Here is a 16,241-nt window from a genome sequence, read left to right as displayed (position 1 = left end):
AATCTCTTCAGAAAAAAGTACAATCAGTTCATTGTAAATTTGACATTTTAAGAGATATGGCCTTAATTGTGGATAGTTCCTAATAAATCACCAAATTGGAAACACCTCATGCGGGAAACACGACATCATAAAACATGCAGATGTAAAATCCTGATTAAGACAAACATTAGAACTAAGCATATCTAAGACTCATTTTAGCATGAGCGTAATTAGATAAAAATAATGGAACACTCTTCAGTAATTCAGAATTACGGCATCACCATCACAAATTAGATACTTTGGACGGAGTGCAACGATATTTTGGACAAGTGGCATCTCCTCCAACGAGTCTCCAATGGTGAGCAGTCGGAGCAACGGAGACCAGGAACGAGAACAGTTCCATAGTCGGTCGGGCTCGTTCATCGACAGAACCATCACCCGTCGTCGGTCGTTGAGCCGCGTCCACTCCCCCGGAGCACTCGGTGGGCAGAAGCGAAAGATCTCAGTCAGAGGCTTCAGAAGAATCGTCCCTAAACCGACCATCATGCATGAGACGTTAACCCCCCTCCCTGCTTCGGATGTATGCTTGCACCAGCATTCACACCTTCGATGATGTGGTATTGATTCCATTGCTGTTTGTGTTGCCAAGTCTCCTTCGGTTAGGGTTAGGGAGGAGGGGCATCATAAATCTGCATCATCCTTTGTTGCATGAATCTGCTACACTGCATTGCATTGCATTTTGACCCATCATGTTTGTCCTTCTGTAATCTCATTAATGTCCCTCCACAATGAGCACATATTGCATTGTAAGCCCAACTCAGAACACTGTGTGCTTTCTACAGATTTTTAGGATTTAAGAAAAGACTAGTTGTTTTCTTCAAAAAATGTGGTTAGCATAGAGTCCTTTCTAGCTACTTTCAAGTTATTATTATGAAAACAGCTGTTTCCTTTGAAATAAAAATGTCTATATTTTTATTTTTAATATTTAGTATTTAAATTTTCATTTGTTTTTATGTTTGGTGATATATATATACATATATATTTTTATTTGTTTTTATGTTTGGTGATATATATATATTTCTCACTCTAAGTTTATACAAACATTTTTGATTTTGGGACAATCTCATTTTATTTTAAACAGGAAAAAACTCTATTTCACATCTATATAATTTTTAACTTAAACTAACAAATAAAATATTTATTTATATGCTTTTTGATATTTATAAAAATATATACTAATTGTATAAAATAACGCAAATAAGTATTGTTAGCTCTTTGAAAATCTTCTTAGTTACATAAAAGTAAATAAGATTAAATATTTTATATTTTAGAGAAAAAATTGCTTAAATGTTCTTGCTATAGAAGAACAAAACATATATCCATCTCATCTTATTTGTATCAACTTCTGGCTAAATGTTTGTATGTCTTTTGCAAGGAATTTGTAATATGACAGAATTTTATATTGTTGTATTCATATTATCTTATTTAAAGTATATATTTTTCTGAAATCTAAAATACCTTCAACATACCTAAATTTGACAATCATGAGAATAATCTTAAAAATAACCAATTGGTAGGAAATGCTTGACCATTTTACTTAGATTTGATTTTCTGGAATAGTAATAAACTCAGCTTACTCCAGTTGTCTTTGTTTTCAAAATATTGTTTGTGAGATAATAGAATAAAAAAATTTATTATTATTATTATTATTATTCTTTCATGTGCCTGCTCTGTACTTCTACAAACAATTGTTTCTTCAAAGATTTTGTTTTATACTATCTAATTATCTAAGTGTATTTTGCAAAAACAACTGGCACTATATTCACTTATACATATATGCATATATATATATATATATATATGTGTGTGCGTGTGTGTATGTATATATATATATATATATATATATATATATTACTTCACAAAAATTAATTTGATAACTAGGGCCCCTCTACTTATTATTAACTTTTTAATTTTTTTTTAAGAACAACTATAAATTTATAGAAATTGGTATAAATCCTGGTTTAGCAGAGTAATGATATATATCTATATCTATATCTATATATATGAATGTTTGTGTGCTTGATTTTAATAAAATAACCTAAATATAATTGATTAAGAAATAAATAAAAAATAAAATAATAACAAAGACTAAATTACTTAAATACCAAGCAATCAATATGTGGATTATTCTAGTTTTGAATTCTAATTTAATGTATGCATCAGTTTTACTATTTTATCAATATTTTACAGATTGTATGAATTTAAAATTTTAAAGAATAACTCAGCATAATTTGGAAAAAAAATTGAAGACTTCTGAACTGTCATTGAACTTTAATGTAGTATGTCTGGGTCTGTATTGTTTTTAAATTTTTTGAAGGTTGTATATTAGATTGTGTATAGTTTTTTCAGAGTTATTTTCAATAAATAGATAATATTTATATGGTGATAATTTTTAAATCTTAATTTGAAGTTATTTGTATGAAATGTAAAAAAAGACTATACACGTGTTCATGTAGGTGACTTATAAATTTGAATACTGGAATAGAAGATAATCTGCTTCTTGTTTACGTTGGTTCGTTAAGTATCTTGATCCTTTTGTTGTTTTACTAAAAACAATACTTTTAAGCAGTATTTTCAAAAAACATCTAAATCAAAACTGAAGAAATATGATGTCTCTATCTTTAATATTGGAATGTACTGTTAATGTTAAAAAAATGAATGCTACAGTATTGTGGGTTTATAAACTCATTATTTTAACATAATGTTTTGATGTCATTCTTGTTATTAAAACATTATGGTTCTCCAATACCAGTTGTATTGCTGAGTAGAATTCAATTTTAAGTCCAGGCTTATTAACTTGTTAAAAGAAGCTCCATTCTTTCTTAGTTTCTTTTTGAAATAAGGCTTACCAATCAACCAAATAGGATAGCCTTATATTTACTTTTCAAATTGTTTTAATCCTAAAGTGTGCTACAATTATATATTAATTTATAAAGTTTTTGCTTTTCAAGATTTAACCCCAAATACTTAATTACACCACCACACCAATATTCGCAGGCCATTCCATGTGCCCTTTCATATCTCTAATAATGAGTGTATTATTTGTTTTATTTGATGATTATTGTAGTGGCTTTTGTTAAGGAAAAGTATAAAAGAATAAAATGATTCATGTACCCATTCGAGAGACTCCTAAATAAGTGATGTTGATCGAAAACATTATCATTTTGCTGCAAAGTAAATCAAATGTTGGACTTAAGACATCCTTGACTTCAATTCCTTCTTGATATTCACAATCCATGTCCATCTGGCATATTCTTGATGTAAAAATCACTATATAATGTTGCATCTTCATGTTCACATGATGTTTCAGTGAGCACTGTGAGACCCAAAAATTCACAGGAGAAACTTGTTAACCATCTCAATGAATTCAAATCGAAGAAAAGAAACACCAAATTTCTAGCATGAAAAAGAATCAAGCAAGTACCAACTTAGTGCACAATTTGTGTCTCCGCTTCTACAAACCTATCTCCAAATTCATCGATTCTAAGCATCAATCCTTCTACTGTGCCTATTTTTGTTGTTCAAAACCATCTGTGCGTGTCTATTAAACCTAGTGCAAGAGGTCCTTTAGACTCATTATGAAATAGAGTGGGAGGTTTTCCTCGATTTTCTTTGATGGATTCAGTTTGAAATCATTCATATTCTCTTAATTAGGAGTTACATGGTAATATCTTATAGGACCTCCAAAACATGTTGACTTTACAAGATATGTATCTTAATTTGTAAGGTAAGTGTTTTATATATGTGCCACAAACTACCAACACGTGGTTATTCCACAAGCTACCAACACATGATTATTCCACAAGCTACCAACACATGATTATTCCACAAGCTACCAATATATGGTTAACTTGTTGATTAAGTTTTTAACCTATTATTTGATTAAATTGCCATAAATATAAACCAAGAGATAACAAAATATCAAGTCAATAGTTTTGATATTACAAATCTTATGGCTATGCTTTTTCAACAATGTGGATGAATCAAATTAAAGAATAATATTAAAAACTATTACTACAAGCAACAAGAATGTAGAATACTAAGAGCTAACATGTTCTTAACAAATTCTTTAATTAGTATAGACATATTCTTGTTTTGATGCTCACTTAGTCAATTACAATTGCTATACAATTTCATAGATCTAAATTATTGAAGAGCCTTGAATATTATACCTAACAGCTAAAAAGATAACAATAATTTTTTATTAGCATTGCTAATTCTAATCAACTTGCTAGTAACTTTGAATACTTGAAAATTTTAGGATATTACGCATTTGCTACTTCAGTGAAAAATGGTCATATTAATTAAGAGAAGATACATTGATGAGAATAAAAATGTATTATCATTAGAAGCATGAACCTTAGAATGCTACAAGACCACTGTCAAGTACAATGATACCAAGAGTATTTTCATGCACAATTATAGCAACAAGTTGCTGATAATAATAAATTTATCATAATTGAGCTCTTAAGTGACCTCTATTGGAGATGCTAATTGTAAGCTATGGAAGATAAAATCATGATTAAAGCTTTATGTGATTGAGATTCTTCCTACCTTGACTAGCTAACCATATTCAAGTTTGTATAATAAAAGTAAAAGTATGATTCTTCCTTAAAACCTAACTTAACTGCTCCCACATGTCTCTTCTCATTGCTACAATTTCCAAATTATTAACAAAATTGATCCAAAAAGAATGCCTTACAAAATAATCTCTTAGAATTCCTAAGAATTTCATTTAAAATAAATTGTTGCATAACCTCTAATATGATGTTACAATTTATTATCAATATCATCCTCAAATTCAAAGGTTTTGATGATTTTGTCTTTGACAACAACATATTGTGAAATCTTGGATTCCTTTATATTTCATAACCTTTGACAGCTAAGTTAATTTATATGCATTTTGTTTCCTTTACAGTATGGTTTTATATGTTATGATATGAATTTGTAGCATATATGCCAATATTTGTATATAAATTGTAATGTGCTTTGGCTTGACAATTCTTTGTACATATTATTATTGTAGTCACTTTGAAGTGGTATTTATTAGCTTAACTTATGCATTTGTCTTCTTTATCATATTCATTCTAATAAGCAGATGTCAACTTTCACCTCAAAATTGGTCTTTATCTTCCATGTTCTTATATCATGCCCTTTTTACAAAGTTACAATACCACTTGGCATATAATACATTCTAATTTTATTTAAATTCTTATTAAAAAAGTTTTGAGTGATTACACTTTGTGGTGCCTAAAGATTGTTGCCATCAAGTAGTGTGAGTGGTGATAAAAATTAAAGAATCTTTTCATTACTAAATCTGCTAATAGCTTCTTTCTTTTCAAGTTCTTGTGATATTTAAGTCAGATTTGTAAGATACACTAGTGAAAAATTTAATTTATTGCTATGTATTGCAAATCCTAAATGATTGCTTTGTCTTCTGCAATATTGATAATCAATGCTTGAAGGAAGGGCCAGATATACCTAAAAGAAGTTTTTCTCCAAAAAGTTTTTTCAGGCTTTACTTTATTGATTGATTACTTTGTAAAGAGTTACAAGTTGGATTCCTTTGTCACATGCATATAAGAGTCTAGTTTAAGTCATACTTTCTTCATGGATTATCAAATAAGTACTTGTGAACTGCATCTCCTTCCCCCTGCCTTTGTTGATTCATGCAGTGGTTAAAATATCTAATTTGGTGTATGTACTCTATTAATGTACTACTATACATCACCAAATATGTGAAAACAAGAAACTGAATCATGTGCCTTAATCTTCAATTTTAAAATTCTATGAAATATTATATTGCTATAAATGTATTGATAATTTGAGTTAGAAGTTCTAGTGACTATATTGCCATTATTAGTAGAGATATATTTAGGAACCAAGGCACTTTGTTTTGTTACACTTCTTATGCAAGGTTCACACCTATTGTGAGTATTATGGATGTAGATGAGTAATTTTATTTTTACAGTTTATGACATGAATAGAAGCATACTTGTTGTTTAAACCTCAACCATTTGGATTAGTAAAGAGAATTTATGTTATTGTTGTTGATGCACAAGTTGTTGTCTTCTTTTTCAAAGTTGAGTTCACATGGTTGAAGGGCATGGCTTTGGTTGTCATCTTCATTAGTATTAGTCTCTTCAACTAGTTCAAATATGTCCTCTCTTCTTGAAAGTATATGAATATAGCATATGGTTATTTTTTATAAGGAACGTAGTCAATTTTTAGTAAATGTTTAGGCCTAGGATATGATATTGTTTAAACTTTCATCAAAATATTATTTACAAAGAGGTGAAAGATAGCTTTAGTACCTAAATGCCCAACCATAATATGAACCTGGGTCAAATGTAGGAAATAGGATTTTTTTAAATGCTTCCATGTAAGCTTTGCTGAATATATTTTGATTTTTACACAGGTATCAAAAGCTAGTCGAAGGGAGTTTGGATAACCATACGCTTGAAGACAATCAAAGTTCTCCCAAGTATGTAGTTGTCGACAATGAAACCACCAAAATCTTTAAATTTGAAGATGACATTGATCACATATTGTAACATCGTACGAGAGGTTATACTCCACTGATCAATGCTTATAGGTTTCAGCACCATGTTTTTAAATTTATCTTTAATTAAATTCTTGGAAAATCTAAGAGATTATTATGTAAGACATTCTTTTTGGATCAATTCTGTTAGTAATTTAGGAATTGCTACAGCGAATAGAGATGTGTGGGAGTAGTTAAGATAAGTTTCAAGAAAGAATCCTACTTTCATCATACAAATTTGAATATGGTTAGATAGTCAAGGTAGCACGAATTTTAGTTACATAGAGCCTTAATCATGATATTTATATTCCCTACCTCACAATTAGGATCTTTTATAAAGGCCATTCAAGAGCTTAGTTAAGATAGGTTTATTGTTATTGGCAGCTTATTGCAACAATTGTGCATGAAAACACTTTTGGTGTCATCCCACTTATTGATGGTCTCCAAGCATTCTAAGATCTGAGCTTTTGATAATGACGCGTTTTTATCCTCACTAGTATATCTTCTCTTGATCAATATGACTATTCTTCATTGAAAGTATTGAATGTGTAATCTCTTATAATTCTCAAGTACTCAAAGTTACTGACAAGGTGACTAGCATTAGTAACGTGAGAGAAATTATCGTCATCTACATAGCTGTTGGACATAATGTTCAAGGCCCTTCAATAGTTTACAACTATGAGATTGTGTAGCAAATATAATTGAAGAAGAGAGCATCGAAGCAAGAGCGTATCTATATTAATTGAGGAGTTTGTGATGAGCATGCTGGCTCTCAATATTCTGCATTCTTGTAGCAACAATTGTTGCAACAATCCCTAATTTTATTTTTTAATTTAATTCATGTACATGTTGAAAAAGTACAGCCATGGTATTTGTGACATTAGAACTAGGCTCATTTTTTTGTTATCTCTTAGTTTGCGTTATTGAAAATCAGTATTGATTGATATTAAGAGGATATGTTTGTTCAATAGTAGAAGTGCTGATGTAAGATGTGATGTATAGAGAGGACCATAATAGAAGATTTTAAGTTTAAGATGGTAACATGAACGAATGTGTGATAAATGTGTTGATGTGTTCGACAGTCTAGTTGTAATGATGCAATGTTGCATTGTAGTATTAGTCTTTATTTCATATTTCTTGAGATATTTTTTGGTATGCTATTAGTTGAACTTAGATTTAGATCTATGTCGATATTTCCAATTAGTAATTGTTGCCATCCCAAATGCTATCTGGGGATTGTTTCTTCAATCAACTAGTATAAATAAGATTGCTAGATTTTAAATTCAAATTGGAGATTTTCAAATTCAATCGATTTTTATGTATATTCCTAACAATTTTTTTTAGTCATTAGCATTTTGCATCGTAATTCTGCTGAACAACAGGGTTGGTCAATCATCAGAGACAGTGCTCTTTAATCTTGTGTTGTATGTGACTTGTACTATGAATTCTACTCATGTAATAAATCCGTGTTATTTACATGGAGTATCAACTCTATTAAATATACCACTATTACAATGAATTGTCATTATATTATACCTTAGAAAAATCTTTGTTAAAATTATGACAGAGCCTAAAAGATGGGCACAACAAATTTGTATACTTCAGTTGTATTTGCTTTTTTTGTGGATAATTCATCTTCGTGGTCAAGTTGTTATATTATATTGAAGCCTCATTGGGTATTACTGGCTGCCAATTATCAATTGAATGGCTAGACTATAGTGACAAAGCCTCAATGTATAAAATAGAATTTTCTAACTTTATTGATCTTATATCTGCATCGAGAATGACTGCCTTTTGATGACACCATATAATCAATATAATAAATATTTTTTTTATCTAAAACCTCAATTTTAGTGCAATTGTGAGATGAGTTGATAGACTTGTAAACATTTTTAGATCGAGTGAAGTAGAGTCAATGGTGAAACTGATGTTCTTGACGAGAATTTGTGCTTTGACAATCATTCTTTTACTACAATTGAAGGATGCTTATATTTTAGTTAGAAAATGTGTGTCATGTGGATTCATTATTTCAAAGCATAGACAATAAGAAGTAAATTAGTATGCTCAAGTTCACTATAATTTAAGAAGTCAAAAAAACAAGAGTATTATATAACCATTATTATTGTTCCATTTCACTTATATGCACCTCTTTATATCAAAGATAGTCAAAGATGTGAGGTTGCTCAATTCATTTGGCAATGATGTCAAGCTTGAGCACCACTCCGTATCAATGGTAGTCAAAGATGTGAGATTGCCCTATTCATTTGGCAATGATATCAAACTTGAGCACCTTCTTAAACCAAAGGTAGTCAAAGATGTGAAGTTGCCCAATTCATTTGGCAATGATGTCAAGCTTGAGCACCATTGTATATCTAAGGTAGTCAAAGATATGAGGTTGCCCAATTCATTTGGCAATGATGTCAAGCTTTTGCATCCATTCATTCTTAAGGTAGTCAAAGATATGAGGTTGCCCAATTCATTTGGCAATGATGTCAAGCTTAAACATCCATTCATACTTAAGGTAGTCAAAGATGTGCACTTATCCAATTCATTTTGCAATGATGTTAAGCTTGAACACCACTTCATTTTTGAGATAGTCAAAGACATGAGGTTGCCTAGTTCAATTGGCAATGATGTCAAGCTTGAGCACCCTTTTATACCAAAGATAGTCAAAGATGTGGAGTTGCCCAATTCATTTGGGAATGATGTCAAGCTTGAGTATCCATTCATACTTGAGGTAGTCAAAGATGTGAGGTTGCCCAATTTATTTGGCAATGATGTCAAACTTGAGCACCACTTCATATTTATGGTAATCAAAGACAAGAGGTTGCCTAATTCATTTGGCAATGATGTCAAGCTTGAGCACCTTTTCATTTTTAAAGTAGTCAACGATGTGAGGATACCCAATTCATTTGGCAATAATGTCAAGCTTTTGCATCCATTCATTTTTAAGGAAGTAAAAGATATGAGGTTACCCAATTCATTTGGCAATGATGTCAAGCTTAAGCATCCAATCATACATAAGGTAGTTTAAGACTTGAGGTTGTCCAATTTATTTGGCAATGATGTCAAGATTGAGCACCTTCTTAAATCAAAGGTAGTCAAAGTTGTGAGGTTGCCCAATTCATTTGGCAATGATGTCAAGCTTGAGCACCCTCGTATGTCAAAGGTAGTCATAGATGTGAGTTTGCCTAACTCATTTGGCAATGATGTCAATCTTAAACAACACTCCATATTTAAGGTAGTCAAAGATGTGAGGTTGCCCAATTCATTTGGCAATGATGTCAAGCTTGAGCACCACTCCGTATCAATGGTAGTCAAAGATGTGAGATTGCCCTATTCATTTGGCAATGATGTCAAGCTTGAGCACCTTCTTAAACCAAAGGTAGTCAAAGATGTGAGGTTGCCCAATTCATTTAGCAATGATATCAAGCTTTTGCATCCATTCATTCTGAAGGTAGTCAAAGATATGAGGTTGCCCAATTCATTTGGCAATGATGTCAAGCTTGAACACCTTCCAATATCAAAGGTTGTCAAAGATGTGAGGTTGCCCAATTCATTTGGCAATGATGTCAAGCTTGAGCACCTTCCAATATCAAAGGTTGTCAAAGATGTGAGGTTGCCCAATTCATTTGGCAATGATGTCAAGCTTGAACACCTTCCAATATCAAAGGTTGTCAAAGATGTGAGGTTGCCCAATTCATTTGGCAATGATGTCAAGCTTGAGTACCTTCCAATATCAAAAGTTGTCAAAGATGTGAGGTTGCCCAATTTATTTGGCAATGATGTCAAGCATGAACATCCATTCATACTTAAGGTAGTCAAAGATGTGGACTTATCCAATTCATTTGGCAATGATGTCAAGCTTGAGCACCACTTCATTTTTGAGATAGTCAAAGATATGAGGTTGCCTAGTTCAATTGGCAACGATGTCAAGCTTGAGCACCCCTTTATATCAAAGATAGTCAAAGATGTGAGGTTACCAAATTTATTTGGCAATGATGTCAAACTTGAGCATTCAATCATACGTATGATAGTCAAAGACTTGACGTTGCCCAATTCATTCGGCAATGATGTCAAGCTTGAGGACCCTGTTAAATCAAAGGTAGTCAAAGATGTGAGGTTGCCCAATTCATTTGGCAATGATATCAAGCTTTTGCATCCATTCATTCTGAAGGTAGTCAAAGATATGAGGTTGCCCAATTCATTTGGCAATGATGTCAAGCTTGAGCACCTTCCAATATCAAAGGTTGTCAAAGATGTGAGGTTGCCCAATTCATTTGGCAATGATGTGAAGCTTGAGCACCTTCCAATATCAAAGGTTGTCAAAGATGTGAGGTTGTCCAATTCATTTGGCAATGATGTCAAGCTTGAGCATCTTCCTATATTAAAGGTTGTCAAAGGTATGAGGTTGTCCAATTCATTTGGCAATGATGTCAAGCTTGAGCATTCATTCATTCTTAAGGTAGTCAAAGATATGAGGTTGCCCAATTCATTTGGCAATGATGTCAAGCTTGAGCACCACTTCATTTTTGAAATAGTCAAAGATATGAGGTTGCCTAGTTTAATTAGCAACGATGTCAAGCTTGAGCACCCCTTTATATCAAAGATAGTCAAAGATGTGAGGTTACCAAATTTATTTGGCAATGATGTCAAACTTGAGCATTCAATCATACGTATGATACTCAAAGACTTGACGCTGCCCAATTCATTCGGCAATGATGTCAAGCTTGAGGACCCTGTTAAATCAAAGGTAGTCAAAGATGTGAGGTTGCCCAATTCATTTGGCAATGATATCAAGCTTTTGCATCCATTCATTCTGAAGGTAGTCAAAGATATGAGGTTGCCTAATTCATTTGGCAATGATGTCAAGCTTGAGCACCTTCCAATATCAAAGGTTGTCAAAGATGTGAGGTTGCCCAATTCATTTGGCAATGATGTCAAGCTTGAGCACCTTCCAATATCAAAGGTTGTCAAAGATTTGAGGTTGCCCAATTCATTTGACAATGATGTCAAGCTTGAGCATCTTCCTATATTAAAGGTTGTCAAAGATATGAGGTTGTCCAATTCATTTGGCAATGATGTCAAGCTTGAGCATTCATTCATTCTTAAGGTAGTCAAAGATATGAGGTTGCCCAATTCATTTGGCAATGATGTCAAGCTTGAGCACCACTTCATTTTTGAAATAGTCAAAGATATGAGGTTGCCTAGTTTAATTAGCAACGATGTCAAGCTTGAGCACCCCTTTATATCAAAGATAGTCAAAGATGTGAGGTTACCAAATTTATTTGGCAATGATGTCAAACTTGAGCATTCAATCATACATATGATACTCAAAGACTTGACGTTGCCCAATTCATTCGGCAATGATGTCAAGCTTGAGGACCCTGTTAAATCAAAGTTGTCAAAGATGTGAGGTTGTCCAATTCATTTGGCAATGATGTCAAGCTTGAGCACCATTGAATATTTAAGGTAGTCAAAGATTTGAGGTTGCCCAATTCATTTGGCAATGATGTCAAGCTTGAGCACCATTGAATATCAAATGTTTTCAAAGATGTGAGGTTGCCCAATTCATTTGGCAATGATGTCAAGCTTGAGCACCTTCTAATATCAAAGGTTGTCAAAGATTTGAGGTTGCCTAATTCATTTGGCAATGATGTCAAGCTTGAGCATCCTTTCTTTCTTAAGGTAGTCAAAGATATGAGGTTGCCTATTTCATTTGGCAATGATGTCAAGCTTGAGCACCTTCCTATATCAAAGGTTATCAAAGATGTGAGGTTGCCCAATTCATTTGGCAATGATGTCAAGCTTGAGCAACTTCCAATATCAAAGGTTGTCAAAGATGTGAGGTTGCCCAATTCATTTGGCAATGATGTGAAGCTTGAGCACCTTCCAATATCAAAGGTTGTCAAAGATGTGAGGTTGTCCAATTCATTTGGCAATGATGTCAAGCTTGAGCATCTTCCTATATTAAAGGTTGTCAAAGGTATGAGGTTGTCCAATTCATTTGGCAATGATGTGAAGCTTGAGCATTCATTCATTCTTAAGGTAGTCAAAGATATGAGGTTGCCCAATTCATTTGGCAATGATGTCAAGCTTGAGCACCACTTCATTTTTGAAATAGTCAAAGATATGAGGTTGCCTAGTTTAATTAGCAACGATGTCAAGCTTGAGCACCCCTTTATATCAAAGATAGTCAAAGATGTGAGGTTACCAAATTTATTTGGCAATGATGTCAAACTTGAGCATTCAATCATACGTATGATACTCAAAGACTTGACGCTGCCCAATTCATTCGGCAATGATGTCAAGCTTGAGGACCCTGTTAAATCAAAGGTAGTCAAAGATGTGAGGTTGCCCAATTCATTTGGCAATGATATCAAGCTTTTGCATCCATTCATTCTGAAGGTAGTCAAAGATATGAGGTTGCCTAATTCATTTGGCAATGATGTCAAGCTTGAGCACCTTCCAATATCAAAGGTTGTCAAAGATGTGAGGTTGCCCAATTCATTTGGCAATGATGTCAAGCTTGAGCACCTTCCAATATCAAAGGTTGTCAAAGATTTGAGGTTGCCCAATTCATTTGACAATGGTGTCAAGCTTGAGCATCTTCCTATATTAAAGGTTGTCAAAGATATGAGGTTGTCCAATTCATTTGGCAATGATGTCAAGCTTGAGCATTCATTCATTCTTAAGGTAGTCAAAGATATGAGGTTGCCCAATTCATTTGGCAATGATGTCAAGCTTGAGCACCACTTCATTTTTGAAATAGTCAAAGATATGAGGTTGCCTAGTTTAATTAGCAACGATGTCAAGCTTGAGCACCCCTTTATATCAAAGATAGTCAAAGATGTGAGGTTACCAAATTTATTTGGCAATGATGTCAAACTTGAGCATTCAATCATACGTATGATACTCAAAGACTTGACGCTGCCCAATTCATTCGGCAATGATGTCAAGCTTGAGGACCCTGTTAAATCAAAGGTAGTCAAAGATGTGAGGTTGCCCAATTCATTTGGCAATGATATCAAGCTTTTGCATCCATTCATTCTGAAGGTAGTCAAAGATATGAGGTTGCCTAATTCATTTGGCAATGATGTCAAGCTTGAGCACCTTCCAATATCAAAGGTTGTCAAAGATGTGAGGTTGCCCAATTCATTTGGCAATGATGTCAAGCTTGAGCACCTTCCAATATCAAAGGTTGTCAAAGATTTGAGGTTGCCCAATTCATTTGACAATGATGTCAAGCTTGAGCATCTTCCTATATTAAAGGTTGTCAAAGATATGAGGTTGTCCAATTCATTTGGCAATGATGTCAAGCTTGAGCATTCATTCATTCTTAAGGTAGTCAAAGATGTGAGGTTGCCCAATTCATTTGGCAATGATGTCAAGCTTGAGCACCACTTCATTTTTGAAATAGTCAAAGATATGAGGTTGCCTATTTTAATTAGCAACGATGTCAAGCTTGAGCACCCCTTTATATCAAAGATAGTCAAAGATGTGAGGTTACCAAATTTATTTGGCAATGATGTCAAACTTGAGCATTCAATCATACATATGATACTCAAAGACTTGACGTTGCCCAATTCATTCGGCAATGATGTCAAGCTTGAGGACCCTGTTAAATCAAAGTTGTCAAAGATGTGAGGTTGTCCAATTCATTTGGCAATGATGTCAAGCTTGAGCACCATTGAATATTTAAGGTAGTCAAAGATTTGAGGTTGCCCAATTCATTTGGCAATGATGTCAAGCTTGAGCACCATTGAATATCAAATGTTTTCAAAGATGTGAGGTTGCCCAATTCATTTGGCAATGATGTCAAGCTTGAGCACCTTCTAATATCAAAGGTTGTCAAAGATTTGAGGTTGCCCAATTCATTTGGCAATGATGTCAAGCTTGAGCATCCTTTCTTTCTTAAGGTAGTCAAAGATATGAGGTTGCCTATTTCATTTGGCAATGATGTCAAGCTTGAGCACCTTCCAATATCAAAGGTTATCAAAGATGTGAGGTTGCCCAATTCATTTGGCAATGATGTCAAGCTTGAGCAACTTCCAATATCAAAGGTTGTCAAAGATGTGAGGTTGCCCAATTCATTTGGCAATGATGTCAAGCTTGAGCACCTTCCAATATCAAAGGTTGTCAAAGATGTGAGGTTGTCCAATTCATTTGGCAATGATGTCAAGCTTGAGCATCTTCCTATATTAAAGGTTGTCAAAGGTATGAGGTTGTCCAATTCATTTGGCAATGATGTCAAGCTTGAGCATTCATTCATTCTTAAGGTAGTCAAAGATATGAGGTTGCCCAATTCATTTGGCAATGATGTCAAGCTTGAGCACCACTTCATTTTTGAAATAGTCAAAGATATGAGGTTGCCTAGTTTAATTAGCAACGATGTCAAGCTTGAGCACCCCTTTATATCAAAGATAGTCAAAGATGTGAGGTTACCAAATTTATTTGGCAATGATGTCAAACTTGAGCATTCAATCATACGTATGATACTCAAAGACTTGACGCTGCCCAATTCATTCGGCAATGATGTCAAGCTTGAGGACCCTGTTAAATCAAAGGTAGTCAAAGATGTGAGGTTGCCCAATTCATTTGGCAATGATATCAAGCTTTTGCATCCATTCATTCTGAAGGTAGTCAAAGATATGAGGTTGCCTAATTCATTTGGCAATGATGTCAAGCTTGAGCACCTTCCAATATCAAAGGTTGTCAAAGATGTGAGGTTGCCCAATTCATTTGGCAATGATGTCAAGCTTGAGCACCTTCCAATATCAAAGGTTGTCAAAGATTTGAGGTTGCCCAATTCATTTGACAATGATGTCAAGCTTGAGCATCTTCCTATATTAAAGGTTGTCAAAGATATGAGGTTGTCCAATTCATTTGGCAATGATGTCAAGCTTGAGCATTCATTCATTCTTAAGGTAGTCAAAGATATGAGGTTGCCCAATTCATTTGGCAATGATGTCAAGCTTGAGCACCACTTCATTTTTGAAATAGTCAAAGATATGAGGTTGCCTAGTTTAATTAGCAACGATGTCAAGCTTGAGCACCCCTTTATATCAAAGATAGTCAAAGATGTGAGGTTACCAAATTTATTTGGCAATGATGTCAAACTTGAGCATTCAATCATACATATGATACTCAAAGACTTGACGTTGCCCAATTCATTCGGCAATGATGTCAAGCTTGAGGACCCTGTTAAATCAAAGTTGTCAAAGATGTGAGGTTGTCCAATTCATTTGGCAATGATGTCAAGCTTGAGCACCATTGAATATTTAAGGTAGTTAAAGATTTGAGGTTGCCCAATTCATTTGGCAATGATGTCAAGCTTGAGCACCATTGAATATCAAATGTTTTCAAAGATGTGAGGTTGCCCAATTCATTTGGCAATGATGTCAAGCTTGAGCACCTTCTAATATCAAAGGTTGTCAAAGATTTGAGGTTGCCCAATTCATTTGGCAATGATGTCAAGCTTGAGCATCCATTCTTTCTTAAGGTAGTCAAAGATATGAGGTTGCCTAGTTTAATTAGCAACGATGTCAAGCTTGAGCACCCCTTTATATCAAAGATAGTCAAAGATGTGAGGTTACCAAATTTATTTGGCAATGATGTCAAACTTGAGCATTCAATCATACGTATGATACTCAAAGACTTG

At 33.6% G+C, this 16,241-nt stretch overlaps 1 protein-coding gene across 1 annotated transcript in view; it reads right to left on the bottom strand.

The window, feature by feature from the left end:
• Positions 1–234: 234 nt before the first annotated feature.
• The window catches only part of LOC112290758 (uncharacterized), an 84,951-nt gene continuing 68,944 nt past the window's right edge, over positions 235–16,241 (bottom strand). The window contains exon 4 of the mRNA XM_090255513.1: positions 235–509. Within this exon, the coding sequence (XP_090111639.1) occupies positions 235–509 (275 nt within the window). The remainder of the gene's footprint in view (positions 510–16,241) is intronic.

Source organism: Physcomitrium patens, chromosome 13 (assembly GCF_059467195.1).
Source record: "Physcomitrium patens ecotype Gransden chromosome 13, ASM5946719v1, whole genome shotgun sequence".
In the NCBI taxonomy this organism is placed as follows: Eukaryota; Viridiplantae; Streptophyta; class Bryopsida; order Funariales; family Funariaceae; genus Physcomitrium; species Physcomitrium patens.
This window is presented reverse-complemented; position numbering and strand designations above follow the sequence as displayed.